Source organism: Anarhichas minor, unplaced genomic scaffold (genome assembly GCF_050575085.1).
Source record: "Anarhichas minor isolate MPS153535 unplaced genomic scaffold, ASM5057508v1 ptg000012l, whole genome shotgun sequence".
NCBI lineage: Eukaryota > Metazoa > Chordata > Actinopteri > Perciformes > Anarhichadidae > Anarhichas > Anarhichas minor.
Window position 1 is genome coordinate 7,721,417 of NW_027466458.1, and position 15,188 is coordinate 7,736,604.

At 43.6% G+C, this 15,188-nt stretch overlaps 1 protein-coding gene across 2 annotated transcripts; it reads right to left on the reverse strand.

Moving 5' to 3' along the window:
• Positions 1-24: 24 nt before the first annotated feature.
• Positions 25-15,187, reverse strand: bmerb1 (bMERB domain containing 1). Of its 2 annotated transcripts, none has more exons than XM_076090630.1 (6): positions 14,339-15,187; positions 5,708-5,828; positions 3,242-3,315; positions 750-864; positions 237-323; positions 25-124 (listed from the first exon to the last, which is right to left on the reverse strand). In XM_076090630.1, exons 1-6 carry the CDS (start codon positions 14,640-14,642, stop codon positions 25-27), a joined length of 801 nt encoding a protein of 266 aa, XP_075946745.1. In that variant the 5' UTR covers positions 14,643-15,187. The 2 variants fall into 2 exon arrangements, with proteins under 2 accessions (XP_075946745.1, XP_075946747.1); XM_076090632.1 differs by lacking the exon at positions 14,339-15,187 and adding an exon at positions 9,854-9,947.
• Position 15,188: the final 1 nt, after the last annotated feature.

A 15,188-nucleotide genomic window follows, 5' to 3' on the forward strand; every position in this document is an offset into this window, starting at 1 on the left:
ACAGAGAGAACTGTGTCAGTTAGCCTACATGACGGCACACTGGGTGGCTCCACAGCAATCCTTAATGATGGCCACTCCGGACTTGGTGATGGATGGCTTGTTGGGAGGTGGCTCTGGGATTTGTCTCTTAGGCTTTGGAGGATCTTGACGTGTAAGAAAGAGGAAAATAAGAGATGATCAAACCCTGGAAGTGAAACAACACTCGCGCCCCTCTTTCCTTTTCACAACGCGGTGACTCACTTTGTGAGGATTTGAGCTTCTTCTCCAGAGGCATCAGCTTCAGTCTGAGGTACTCGGCCATCTCCTTGTCCTCCTCTTGCTCCCTGAAACAATGCAGTCAGTACAGTAATAGCTTTATGCTTTAATGGGCCTTTTTCACAGAAGACGTTTAGACACATGATTTGATTTGACAACATATCACAATGTTGCACACTTTTCCACGGTGGCTCAGTGCATCGTAAGGACTAACTCGAGGAGGAGGAGGAGGATGTAGAAAATGACAATGAGAGCCATGGTCATCAGTCAGCCTCCCACACACACACACAGCAGGCAGTGCTGTGATGATGAAGTGACCGGGTCCCCCGCCTTCAGTCACGCTCACATTTACTCTAATGAGTCTCCTTCCTGCTGTTTCTCAATCATCCTATGTCTCTCAAATGGAGAAACAAACGGTTCAACCCAACGCTGTCTGAGTAAACAGTCAGTCAGCTCCCGGATATTGACTGTGCCCGTATGTGGGAGCGCTCTACCTCAATCGCTCCACCTCTGCATCGTCGACCAGGAAGTCCCTCGTCTGCACCAGTTTATGAATCTTCAGGATCAGCTCTTCTTCCCGCTGCCTGTGCTTCTTGTTCTTTTCCTTCTCTGGGGGAAACAAAGACGGAACATGACAGTCACGTAAATAGATGCAACGACGAGAGGACTGAACTGAAAACGTAATATTCTACATCCTCACATGAAATATAAAGCAGGGTTCGTACATTTTGCTACTTGCAGCTGACCTTAGAGCAAAGCCAGCTGGCTCCTAAACACTGAGTCACATGACAAACAGACCCATAGTTCTCCTCTCATGTATCATTTATAACAAATACTAAACTACGCAAATGATAGAGAGCTCTGTTTTTGTTGTTGTATTCAGTCAGAGATCTACGAATGCAACATCCGCTTTGCTTTGTCTCACTTTCCTAACCTTCACACTCCAACGCACAGAAAAAAGACATAAACAGACCAAAGTGCGCACACACACACACACACACACACACACACACACACACACACACAGACAGCTGCAGAGATAGGTTTTCTGACACTGCTGGTATCGAGGCTGGCTGGTAAAAAGGGTTTGAAAAATGACTGCAAACATCAGCCATTTCTCCCGCCTGGACACAAAGTGGAGCGGTGCAGCTATATGTGGTGTGTGTCGCCCCCCCCCCCCCCCCCCCGAACAATCTGACGGGAGCACGGCAACATTGTATGAATCCCAATGTCAGAGGAGCCGTAGAGAGAGGCCGCGGGGTCTGTTAGTCACGTGACTCTCATTGTGCTGGAGTGAAGCAATGGGCTGCCAGACCCCCAGCAACAGCATACATGAGGCCCCAGTGGCTCATGGGAATGTCAGCGAGGGGCACTTTTTGTGTGACAGTGTGCAGTTTTGTGCTAATCCCAAATGCATAGGGGGCGGACACAATAATAGGAACGCTTCACAACATAATGCAATCAAGGCTGCAGCCACCACTGAGGACAATGAGGTCAAAAACAAATTCTTGGGAATTTGGTGGTTTTACCACAATACAAACAAACAAATGGTTAATATTGTATTAACACATTCCTGTAATTTATATAATATATATTTAGATTTGACTACTTGAGGTAAGAGAGGTAAAAACTAAATCAAACAAACTCCACAGGGTCCCTTTCAGATCGATTTATCTGTTTACTGTTTTTACTGTTTTTACTGAGTCATTTCTCTACGAATGCTGTTTAACTACATACTTCACATTATCCCGTAATAAACACAGCTGCCGCTGTTCAGGAAAAGTTACATGATCGCTTTAAACGGGGATGGTCCTGTCTTTCTTGTTACTGGAGCAGGGGGGTCTGAGGGGGTCTGAGGGGGTTTGAGGGGGTCTGAGGAGGTCTGAGGGGGTCTGAGGGGGTTTGAGGGGGGTTTGAGGAGGTCTGAGGGGGTCTGAGGGGGTTTGAGGGGGTTTGAGGAGGTCTGAGGGGGTTTGAGGAGGTCTGAGGAGGTCTGAGGGGGTTGCACTGGAAGGATTCATGGTCTCAGTATTTTTTAAATCCTGACTGCAGCCATGAATCAAATCAACACAAATCAGGACTCCAGAAATGACCCCAGAGGTAAATCAATGTCTTTCTGACAACATTCATTCAAACATAAGCTCCACAACATTATCAGGCGTTTCTGTTATTCTGTCCTCACTCTCTACATTGCAGGGTAATATTGCAAGTGGTTAAAAAAAAAAAGCAGCCTTGTGATTGACAGGTCACTGGTTCCCTTCCCAGAACAGCTAATGGACATACATGTGTCTTGTTGCTGTATGTGTCCTTGAACACGACAGCAGCCCCTCCTGCTCACACACGCGATGACGAGGACGAGGAGGTGCGTTGTCCTCTTGTTGCCTGCTTCTCTGCATGCAGAGCTTGGGCTGTGTGTTGCTATGTGTGGTGCTTTTAACGTCACTGAACCATGTTCAGCACGTTTGAGACGCCGACAGACAACACTGGACCTGACTGTGGAGTTAAACCAATATTTGATTCTGTACTCAAAAAAACATCCAGGGAGTAAAAATGTCTGTTTACTGAAATTCATTTTGGACGCCTTGCCTGCAAAGTCTCCATCAGCTCATACTGCCTTCACCATGCGGACGCATGTGTGCTTGTGTGTGTGTGTGTGTGTGTGTGTGTGATTATCTCTCCCTTATAACTCCACCTCGTGCCTGAGACATATGATTCATCTTACAGAGTTTAGCGTGACGACTCCTCCTATAAATCATGAAGCCGTCTGAGGCTATGGGGCTCGGGCGAGCTGCAAACAGAAGCACTTTCTGCTGAAAACTCTATTTTTGGTTGAGACCAAACAGGGAGCGTCGACAGTTATGCACACAGAGGATAAATTCTGAGAGCTTTATTTCCTGAAATGCTTACAGCTGGTTTTCTTCAGAAGATTGAAAGTGTATATGTGTGTGTGTGTGTGTGTGTGTGTGTGTGTGTGTGTGTACTGTACCTGGCACTGTGACAATCTGTCTCAGCTCCTGCTTTAAACTCATGATGTCTTTGCAGAGCTGAATGTCATCCATCCTAGAAACAGAAAGAAAGCAGTGAATCAACTGGCCTCCATCAGATCACAGGACACAGATATGATTTCATCTGATTGGAATGATGTTAGGCAGAGTTGTACTGGATGGTGAACTCTGGAAGAAAAGCAGACTGAAACATCTGTGGGAGGGATCGAGGCTCCAATTTGATGCATTTTTGATCAAATGAAAAGTTCTTCTCGTTCCAAAACACAGAAATTCATTTTTAAACTTGAATATTTTGCTTACATAACACAGATGAAAAGAAACATCCAGACAAGGGATGGGTAAAAAATATATATTATATTTGTAATCAAGACATTCACTCGTACCAACTGTTCGATGGTCTGATGGACAATTAACACATCAGTAGCTCTGGTCCTTACCTTAAATTGAGTTAAATGTTGTAAAATGTAATTTTCTCATCACATATTTTGTTTCAAATAATTCTGCTCATTTCAGAAAAAGAAAATGTGCAAAACATCTTATTTTGAAACGAGTAGCCACAAGACTTAGAGAGGCCGATACATAGAAGCAGGGGACTGAAAGGGTTCCTATGAAACCAAAGATATTCAATTATACATATTAAAATCCTACCGTCTGCAAACCTGAAAGGGAATTCTTGGCATGTTTGCTTAATAAATCACTGAAACGATTAATCAACCATTCTGCCTGAATGAGTGATTTGACGACTAATCCCTGGTGGCGTGCTGTACAATCTGCTCTTGTCCTTGTCATTAAGACATCACAGCCTCGGGTCCCGACGTGCCTCTCATCAGTAGAGGGCGTGCAGACGGAAAACATGCAGCACGAATCAATCCGCGCTGCTCTCTGAGCCCCCTGCAGCCCTGACGTCTCACCCTCGGGGCCTACGCATTTCCCCCTCTTCCCTCCTAAATCCTGACCTCTCTCTCTCTCTCTCTCTCTCTCTCTCTCTCTCTCTCTCTCTCTCTCTCTCTCTCTCTCTGCAGAGCAGTGACAGCTTCCACAGATTTAATTCTGTCTGTGATAGATCAGACTATGACTCATCCACAGCCTCCTCCTCCCTCTGCATTTTCCCCGTTCCTCCTTTTTACACCTCCCTCCTCCCCCCCCCCCCCCCTTGACCCCTCCCTTTTGCTTCTTTCTCCTCCTTTCTCTCTGTTTTTCTCCCTCTTTCTGCCTTGTGTTTCACTCTCTCAATGCTCTCTGTGGATTCCAGCAGCTTCTGCACTCTGACACTCCATCTGCTACTGTGGGTGTGTGTGTGTGTGTGTGTGTGTGTGTGTGTGTGTGACGGCTCGACTTGAGTCACACGGAGCTTGACAACAACAGAGACGAAAGCAATGCGCAGCGTGGCGGCCTAATGAAGCCTTTAAAGTGAGCGTGTGAATCAACATAATCAACTGAGTGAGCTTTGTAAGATGTGTATCAGCTTCACCCGACACGTCGTCCATCGGTTACCGATGGACGACGTGTAATGACCCACAAAGTGCATGTTCTCTCCGATGTGTCACAGTGCGGAGACGATCTGATACACTTCAAGACATGAAAATAAACATTTTGAATTTACACTGTCGATTCAGTTTGTTATGAAGATGCAATATTCACTTCCTAATAATGTCATGCAGTTCTCTCCTTGTTCACATTAGATCAAAAGCAACAAGATATGGTGACAAAACAGCGTCAATGAGATAAGCTGCTATTCACTTGTCTTACACTGAAGTAAACTGAATATTTTAGGATTTTGAACTGTATTTAATGTAGTTTTACAATATCTAAGTACCGTATTGATGGTCCTATAAGTCCTATTTGCTCACTCGCTGTATGTGAAGCGTTTTACTGCTGGATATTCAGTTATTCATGCGCACAGTTGGCACGAACGAACATCGGAAATACATGGAGAAACTATTATCGCGAAAGGGTTTTTGACATATTTAGTCTAGTCTGTATTGAGCATTGACTCCCCAGGTTGTAGCTTTAAAAATGTGCTGCGAAACTCAGTACTCAAAAAGCGCAGACACAACATTGCCATTATAGATGCAGCGAGGGTTTAGACAGAGAGGAAATACACACAGCATGTCTTCCCAAACACTGATCCATAATCCTTGAGGCTGATGTTGATGAGGAGCCAAATGAGTTCATCATGGTGACTCATCAGCTGCTATTGGCATGTCCAGCCCTCTGCATAATCAATAGACAAATAGGCTGCCTCTCTCAGTATCTTAACACAACTTATACCACAAAGAAAGAACTCTTGAGTGTGTTCGCAGTGTGTCATGAGAGTGTCAACACAGAAACCCTCATTATCCACTCAAGGACAGCAGCAGGAGTTGTTATGACACTGTGTCGACTCAGTCTTTGTCACTCTCGATTACGTTTGGTGTTACAAAAACACAGACAGCTCGGCAACTCACATGAAGCGCAGCTCTGACTCTCTGCGTACCAGGACCTCTCGCAGGCGCTGGATACGAGCCATCTCCACCTCGATCTCCTCTGGAGCCATGGTGCTCTCTGCCATGGACACATCTGAATGACCTGGGAGAGACGGGAGGGAAGGCAGGGGTGAGTTAATGTGAATAAGGAGGAATAAGAGAGACAGGAGGGGAACAGGAGTCTGTAAAGACAGGAGGAATAAACATCTAGCATCGTTGTCAGGACAGCTCTGCTTTAGACTTCTCTGTTACGCACTTCTCTTCACTTCGGACAGTGCTTCAGAGTTTGAAGCATATTTTCTGGTTTAAAGATAAACTCCCGGCACATGACCAAATGACTGCGGTGCACATCGCTTGTATCTAATTCAAGGTGTTAATTATAACATCATTTTCCTTTGATTTCATGTTACAAATTCATCCATGAGTTCCATTTTTTTTGTCACTTTCAAAACTTTCTCACAGTGTCAGCATGTTGCCAAACACATTTCTCACCTCGTCTCCCTGTGACGCGTCATCTCACGTCAGCCAAGAACATGGTATTTGGAGAGAAGCAGCATGTGTAATTAAGAGAGCCTCCGGCACGAAGCTTCAGTCACTGATCGTGGTGTGAAAATGTGTGTGACATGAAGAAAAGTAGGATTTAAGTAGAGCTGCCCCCTCGTAGTCAATTAGTCGACCAATCAGTCCCTTTGGTCTTCGTCAGCGAAGATCTACTTAATCGATTAGTCATTCTCTATGCTCCTGCCTGAATGACTTCAAAGAAACGTATGAGCACATCTCTATTAAACACAAGATTGTAATATTATAAAGTGGTGCTTTTGCATGATTATTTGTAGAGAAACTCTGTTGATTAAATCAACTAATCAATTCGTCCACAAAATCTTATGAGTTAGTCGACTAAGAAGACAGCCCATTCTTATGTAATACTGGCTTTTTGAGATTATTTTCCAAAGCAGAAGGTTGTTGAGGAAGAGAAAGACATACCTTCATACACTGACATGGATCAATGAGCAGCTGTGGCTTCTTGCTGATTGGCTCATTCCTCCCTGACCCCACACTCTCCTTATCTGCCAATTAACAAACATTTACTACACTGACCAGACACTCATTGCACTGATCAATGCACTATCCACTGCAAGTGCTGCAACAGACCGACCTCATCGGCACCAAACAACATGCAAGCAACCATGAATCTTCATTTGAAGAAACAAATCTATGAATGCAGAACTGAGGGAGTCGATGGTGGCGAGTTGTCCTGGTTTCCTCCTCTTTAGCATGTTTTTGTTGCAAGTCATTAAGCTTTCTTCCTCCGAATATTCCCATCTGTATCTCCATTGCAAATCATTAACGGAGCACTCCACCGATGTTATACATGAAAATGAGTTTACATGTCATGAAGACTCAGCCTATGAAATAGTTATATAATGTATTCTGCTGCTCTGGAAGGAGCTTTGTCAAGCTTGAGAAAATAACTAAAAATCTCAGTTTTATTTTCACACTTTAAACTTTAAACAGAAATCCTGTGTTACAAACTGGGGACGTGGAGTTTGAAAGACATGCTGGCGCAAACCAGGCAGGGAGGGTCTAAGGGTGTCATTAAAGACAAGATGCATTATGGGAAGTGTAGGTTGCAGGAATATCCGGGTGTGACCCATACTAGAGGCTTCGTCAGGATATCTCAGCCTCACCCGCTTCATTTTGAGCTATTTTTCAGTCTCTCACAAGCTGCCCATTATGGAAATATTACATTCTCCAAAAACACATTATTGATTGATGGCAGTTATTTTTTGGTCTAAAATATGTCAGAACGTAGTGAAAAATGCCCAAGGTGTCCAAAGTGATGCCTTTAAATGTCTTGTTTCATCCAATCAACTGTCCACAACCTAAAGGTATTCAGTTCATAAACACACATACGAGAGGATGCAACCAGAGATTGTTTTTGCTTATATTATTATTAATATCCATATGGACACACACTTGTGTGTGTGTCTTGTAACATTAGAGGACTGATCAGCTCCTCCTGCAGCAACATAAACTGCAGTCTGTATTTGTGGTACTTTTCATGGATGCCTGCTGAGGACAGAGCTGACTCACCACAGCAGACAGAAGTCTGCACAGGAGGGCTCGGATTGTTTGCGCTTCGCTGATGTTGAATCATCACCCGACGTGTCTGCTGACAAAAGACGCTGACGCCCAAAAATCAAACTTTATACCGTTGAACTGCGGCACAATGCAAAACGCAGCAGGAGCTAAAGTGTTTCTTTCTTTATTTCCCTTTTCTCTTTGTGTCTTGTTTTTCTTTTCACACTCCGGCCACGTGCTCACCATCAATAAGACCAAGCTGCATTCAGCCCTGACTGCTGGCAAAGTGCCAGCTCAATAATGTCTTAACAGCTCCACCTCATCTGAGCAAGCCGCTCACACTACTCAGCATTTAAGACATTACAGGGAACCAACTACTTCCTAATTAAAAGCAGCTTGTCCACCGAGCACAAGTCATCAGCTGCAAATATGAATCAGTCTCCTCACACACGCAGTTAATTAATCAGCTTGAATAGCCCTGTTTCATTAAAACAATGTGGATCATCAATGTACATGAGGATTATGAGCTAATGAGGAATAAACAGCCTGGAGAGCAAAGGATCGGTGCGGTGCAGCGGCCACATGGGGCTCGACAACAGGGAGATGTCAGAATCTGCAGTCACAATACACACACTGCTGCTGCTGGGGGGCTGCCTGGGGGGACGGCCTCCAAACAATAGAAACACAGGCAGTGATTGAGAGGGGAGATAAACCTGGGGGGCTGTGTGTGTGTGTGTGTGTGTGTGTGTGTGTGTGTGTGTTTGTGGTAGACACACACACACACACACACAGACAGTGAGAGAGAGAGAGAGAGACAGAGACAGTGAGAGAGAGAGAGAGAGAGAGAGAGAGAGAGAGAGAGAGAGAGAGAGAGAGAGAGAGAGAGAGAGAGAGAGCAATAGCTGATTTTGTGTTTAAAAATATCCACTCCATTTTTCTTCTTCTTCTCTGACTTAATCTGGAGTTTCTTCCCACCCTGCTCTCCTGTGATGAGTTATCGTCAGAGGAACCAACCAGGACACATCTCAAGTGCGTCATTCATCGCCTGTCATCACATGGGACAAACCTCGAAAACAACGGCTCTGCCACCAGTAACATTGATTTTTGTTGAAACTGTGCTTCTTCAGCTTTACAGTCACTTTTGAGGCAGTAGTTTGTGTAGTTTAGAGCTGACTAAACAAGTCAATCCACAAAATACTAATTGCTAATAATTGTCATGCATCAAGCAAAACATGCTGCGATTCCAGCTTCTTCAAAGTGACAATTTGCTGCTTTTCTTTTATAACACTAGAATTGAATATCTTCAGGTTTTGGGGTGTGGGTTTAAAAAACAAACTTGTAATGTAAAAGCATGACATTGGGATCTGACACATTGCAACAGTGAAATAATTAAATGTCTATATCTATGAAATGAAATAGATGCATGATGAAATAATAGAAATACAATTCAGTAGCTCTTCTGCTTCCAATGTTAATTAGCTGGAATTATGTTAGTGAGGCATTAGCTCAGCTTTATAGTCATGGAGGCTGCTGTAGTCTGTTGTATTGTGTCAATAGAAACTGTTATTATTGTTCTGAGCCACAGAACAATAAAAAAAAATAGCTGAAAGTTATTTTATGAAATTTCATTTAGCCACAAACTCAAATATTCTTCTAAATGTGAAATTCAGAGTAGAGGCTATAAGCTATAATGATCAGAGGACCAGTATCGACTGCTCCATCTTCCATCAGCCCATATGCTCAATCAAATGAACACAAGTTCCTAATGCGCCGGGCTTTGCTGTATCTGTGGTTTACTCCTCCTTGGCCCACATTCATTCACAGACAGCGTGAACCCCTCAGTGTGCATGTAGGGGAATGAACAGGCCACTCAGCACTAACAGCGGCAGCGCTATTGATAGCCTCCATCCCAAACCTTTGTGAGTCATGTAGGGCTGTTAACCATTTCAGCGCCAACTGCAGAGTGAAACATATGCTGAAAAAACCGGGGACGTTAACGTTCCTGACCACCGGACGGTAAAACAACATCGTATTCTAATACATGACGCTCACCTTTGTCCGTTGTCCATGCCGTTTCCGACACGGCGCCGTAGCTTTTTAGCGCGCGCTCGGTGTCCGAAAAAGATTTCTTCAGTTCCATGTCGGTGGAGTGCCCGCGCGGTGAAACCGGAATACAACGACTCTTTCAGTTAAATCTACTCGGTTCTGCTGTGCGCGTCCTTCCAGATAACTCAGTTTCACCCGGTGACAAGGCTCCAGCGACCCGAGACGTTGAGCATCTTTATTCAAGCTTTCAAGTCCCTCGACGTGTGGATGGAGAAAAGGATCCAGGGAGCATGCGCAGTGCGGGCAGAGATGGGAGAAGACTTGGGAGACACCCACTAGCACCGAGATGATGTTAAAAATAAAACAACAGGCACACAGTTGCTCTGGAGTTTTTATCATCAGCCTGCCCAAGAATCTGTTTCTGCCTGGTTATATTTTATTTGTTATTAATAAAAACGTTTGTTTTTTTAAAGCTAGAGGGGCAATAGCTCTTTTGTCTCCTAAGTGTACTTCTGGTGTTTTTTGACAGGCTGAAATAACTGCCAAAGGATAAGTGACAGCTGTTTCCTCATAAGGGGGTCTGGTTGCATATGGCAACATTTGATTCAACATGGAATCTGTTTGAGCCGTCTGTTACAAATTTAGAAACAACTTTATTCCTTTTTTAAGTCTTAGAAGCAGGAAGAGATAAAACAGAGAGTGGAAACACAGAGAGCTTGCATGCAGCAGCAGCAGCAGGCCTTTCTAAGTACGTGTTGTTCTCAATATATTCCCACAAGAGATGCAGACAGAGCTGCAAACTATAAGTCATACAGACAAATGAGTAATATTTGTGTCTGAACACAAACACACCCAGGATGCACTTCTGATAGCAGAGTAACAGAGGACGTACGTGTGATATTCACTGTGGGTCTGTTGTACAATGTAGATAGATGTATGCTCAGTAAAAACACAATGAGTCAATGGGATGTTTTCAGTTTATTCAACAATAAATATTATTTATCCTGACAACTGTGTGATAAAATCATTTATATATACAGTCAACAGCACCGATAGATCTTTGTGATATCCAGACTAACAAAAGAAATTGAGACAGAAATGTAAAAGTGCACATCTTTAAATGAGTTAGTGATATTACCGTCTTCAGTCGCTGAACTGAACAAAGGGAATATTCATTGGTTTGATCCTTGAGTTCCAGTGTAGCACATCAGCATACACATAACAAATAGAAACAAAAACTCTTATTAAAAGATTATTGTTGTGTTAATGTCATTCAGTTATGTAATATTATTACACAGCGTCTCCTGCATATGCTTCAAAAAGCATAACTGCAACTAGATTAAAATGCATCAGGGGGGGAAATAGACACATCTCTCTGTGACACCATGTCAGCAAAACATAAACACAAGGGAATGAAATATTTATTTTCTTAAATATCTGCCCCAGAAGAGATAAACCTTTCAAACTCCATGTATAGAAATAACAGTCAGCTCGTGTACTGAGCTATTTATAAAAATGACCTCTATAGAAATCTGCTTGGCGGAGGCGTCTGGCGTTTCGTTGCAACCCAGTTTTCAGGAATCACTGCAGGCGATGAAACCAAAGGAACATTTCCCTGAGAGGTCAAAATCAAAAATAGATGAAATAGCAAACAGTATTGAAAAATTAGGAAATGACGCAAAGAGATATAATACAGAGCATTCCACAGTACCGCATTAACATAAAGTATTACAACAGGCAGGCAGCATTTCCACATTCAAGTAGATGGATGTCTGGGACAAAAGAACCTCAGTAATCCTCAGTAGGAACTCAATATCTAATGGGACAATGGTTGAACATGTGGGAATCAGTCATGTACTTTCATATCTGCTCTAGTGTTTTTAAGTTTATTCTCTATACATTTAACGGGTTGTTACCTGTGTGCATGTGTATTTAGCACCTCTGTGTGAACTGGAACCAAAGCAGAAAGTCCTCACAGATGAGGCCCTCTGTCTTACCACTTGTGCTAATTTAGAGAAACTGATATTTAAATGTTTAGAAATTTGCCCAATTTCATGAAATTAAAAGTCTAAGTCAATAAATTAGATGAGCTGCCACTCCACATCCTGTTTCTAGATGAAGAGCAGGAGAATGTGGAACATTAACCTGACACACGCCCATGATCACAGCTTCCTTCCCAGATATAGAAGTCCTCATCAATCAATTGAATATCATCGTCTCTCAACTCTCTTATTTAAAATGTGAAAACACAAGACTAAAAGCATTTGTATATAAAACAGAAAGCCTGAAGATAAATATGGCACGGTGATGTTTGTCTGTGGGACGGAGGTGATGTGCTGCGTATTGAATAATTTACTGTATATACATTCCATTTGCTGGACGCTGTTTCCCAAAGCACCTTAGAGCGTCATGTGGGTCCCATATAGTTTAACCGCAGTGAGACTTTAAACTCAAACCCTGGCAGAGATAGTGCAACATCAACCACAGACAGGACTGCCATCCACTGAACCTGCTGCTTGAACTCTGTGTGTTTGGTCCGCCTCCATTGCAACACCACTGATTCCACATACTTCAGTTCCCAGTAGGTTTAGATGCCACTGTTCCCTCTTTGGAAGCATCTATCTTGTCATTGGCTTCTGCTTCATCCTCTTTAGGAGAGAACATCCACGCCAGAGCAGCCTCGGCCGTGCCGTCGCCGCTCTGGCGTGAGAAGCAGAGGAAGGTGGCCCAGACGAAGGCGCAGCAGCCGGTGAAGGTGGTCCGCACGTACAGAGGCACCAAGGCAAAGTTCACAAACTGAGGGAGGCAGAGAAAGATTACCGTGTGTCTATGTCATCGTACCGGTACATCACATGTTCACATATCGAAACACAATCCAGATGTTTTTTATTGTGCAGTAGATTCTGTTGTTAGATGTCAGAACCTCTATTAAACTGCAGTATCAAGCACTCACTCTGTCAGTTTTGTGTTATTATGATATTCAAGTTTTGATTGGCAGGTTTGTCTTTCAGAATGTATCACATTATCACATAACGCAGCTGTAGAAATTAACGGACGATAAAGGAAATTTAAGATTTTAATGGTGAGAAAAAAAATCTAAGCTCAAAGGTCCACTTACTGAGCCACACATCAGGTTCATCAATACGTTGTGTGAGTTAAGAATCATTAGTGGACCTTTTGAGCTGAGACAGTCTTCACTGTGTATTATTTACACGGGTCAACGACCATGTTCATATTTACCTGCATAAATGGCCAGAACATAAGCCCCGTCTGAAAAGAGAGACAAACATATCAATAAAATGAAACACTTACAGAAACCTTTACTGACATCGACAATGACAAAAACATAAATCTTCAACTTTAGTGACACCAGGAGAGCTATCGGTAGAGAACTCCCAACACCAAATAATACATATAAATCCACCGTCTGCATACAAAACCTTCCAAACACATTGAGCATTGGTTTTCATGTGCACACTACAGCTTCTCCTTAACCGTCACAACATGTCAATGCTTGAAGGTGCTGCTAGCAGGACGAACACACTGCGACAGCCTGTCTCGCCTCCAACTCACCTTATACGTATTCAGGAATTTCTCTCTCCAGTCTTCAAAGATGTCCTCTTTGCCCTCCAAGAAGCTGAGACCTGGAAAATGGAAGGTTTAATTAAAGACAGTGTAGGGGGACGACGAACACAGTGTGTGTGTCTCATAGCAGTCGGATAAATTATCACCGAGGAAATGTGGACAAATGTTGCAACACATTCTCTTGTAGAACAATATCGACAGCATGAACACTGTATTGATTAAGCGTTAGCGTTAGCATTATGAGATTTGTATTCATTTTGCTGTTCCGGTTTTCCGCTTTGCTTTTTGGCGACATATTAATGATATTACATCGTCATGTCTTATGTATATTAATTTCGTGTTCTCTATCATATTGTGAAATTATATTATTTTATAGGTGGAGGCTTCAAATAAGCCCAGTGGGCTTTCTGCTTCTTCCTGAACTGTGATATGATTTATCTCTGTTATATTTGTGTATTCTTTTTAACTGTGCAAAATAAAACAAAAAAACTGAACTGAGTGACTGTAAGTTTTCATATACTTGTTTGTATTTTGTGGCTATTTGAATGAAAGCCCACACTTAGTACTATACTTCTCTAATGTAATATGAATTGTAAAGGGAGCATTCAACTGTATTGTACGTTCTCAGCATTTATTATGCACGTGTAATAATAATCCTGGTGATGGATGGTTCATATCCTCCAATTCTTAACTCCACCCCATGTAAAATATGAAATCTATTCTCCATTATCTGCTCAGTGATGACTGACATGTAACCTCTGCTCAGGGTTCACAGTGAACAGCTGATCTTCACGGCACTGAGAGGTTACACATTGACAGCTATAAGATCTGTTTTGAAGTGAACCATTAACTGCCCGTCCCGTGGTGTCCCGGCCCTGCCGTCCCACTACCCCCAATGACCTGTGTAGAAGACGCTGGTGGCCAGCGGGGCCGCTGTGGTCTGGTCCAGGAGCAGCTTCCTCAGCACCATTCTGATGGAATTCCCGGGAAACCTGCGCTCCAGGAAGCGCATCCAGAAGAAATTGAAGTTGCCGTGGAAAGAGAACGCGACCACGGCCACGTTCCGCGTGTGTCTCCAGTCCATTTCCTCTCTGCGCGAGAACCACTGGTGGACGAAGTCCCCTCCTGCGAACAGACCGCCGTACAGCGTGACGTTGGTGGCCCACGGGAACCGGCGGACGTGTCTCAAAAACGCCTGTCGCATGATGTCACACGGACTGTGGCACAGTTGAGGTGTTAGTGGAATGTAAGGTGCTCAGATTAATGTCAGCTAAATGTGACACATTGCACCGACGTCATCTCCGTGTGAATATCTCCGTGGAAGAACAAACACTATCTTCCAGTCCGGGTTTCGACGGAGAAGGCTCACGAGGCTCATCCACGGCACAGTGTTTATACTCCTCGTGGAGTGTAGTGAGTAAAGTCAATCTCAGGTCATCGGTTACTTGCTTGTCACCCACCACCCGGTCCGATACCCGGCACGGGACCTGCCAGTTTGCTCTTCCGCCGGCCAGGTCGGTTTTGAGTAAAATGACTATACGCCCCTTTTAAATGACCACGCCCCTTTTTACGTAAGGGGCGTGAAGGGCTGAAGGGCGGAGAGTGAAACTGAAAACCTGAAGCAGCCATGATGGTGGTTCAACCTGAGTATAATAAAACACCATCACAAGAGATGGTTATGGAGGAAAGGGACCTCTAGGGACAGATATGGAACATCTTTCATAAATATACTGCTGCCTAATGGACAAAC

What these genes read in the sequence shown, in the direction of transcription:
- bmerb1 (XM_076090630.1), bottom strand. Translation starts at nt 14,642, where the DNA reads ATGCGACAGGCGTTTTTGAGACACGTCCGCCGGTTCCCGTGGGCCACC. An exon ending in ACAGATTGTCACAGTGCCAG is followed by an intron (nt 865 to 3,241) that starts GTACAGTACACA and finishes TGTTTCCCCCAG; the next exon opens with AGAAGGAAAAGAACAAGAAG. An exon ending in CTCAAATCCTCACAAAGTGA is followed by an intron (nt 125 to 236) that starts GTCACCGCGTTG and finishes AAAGCCTAAGAG; the next exon opens with ACAAATCCCAGAGCCACCTC.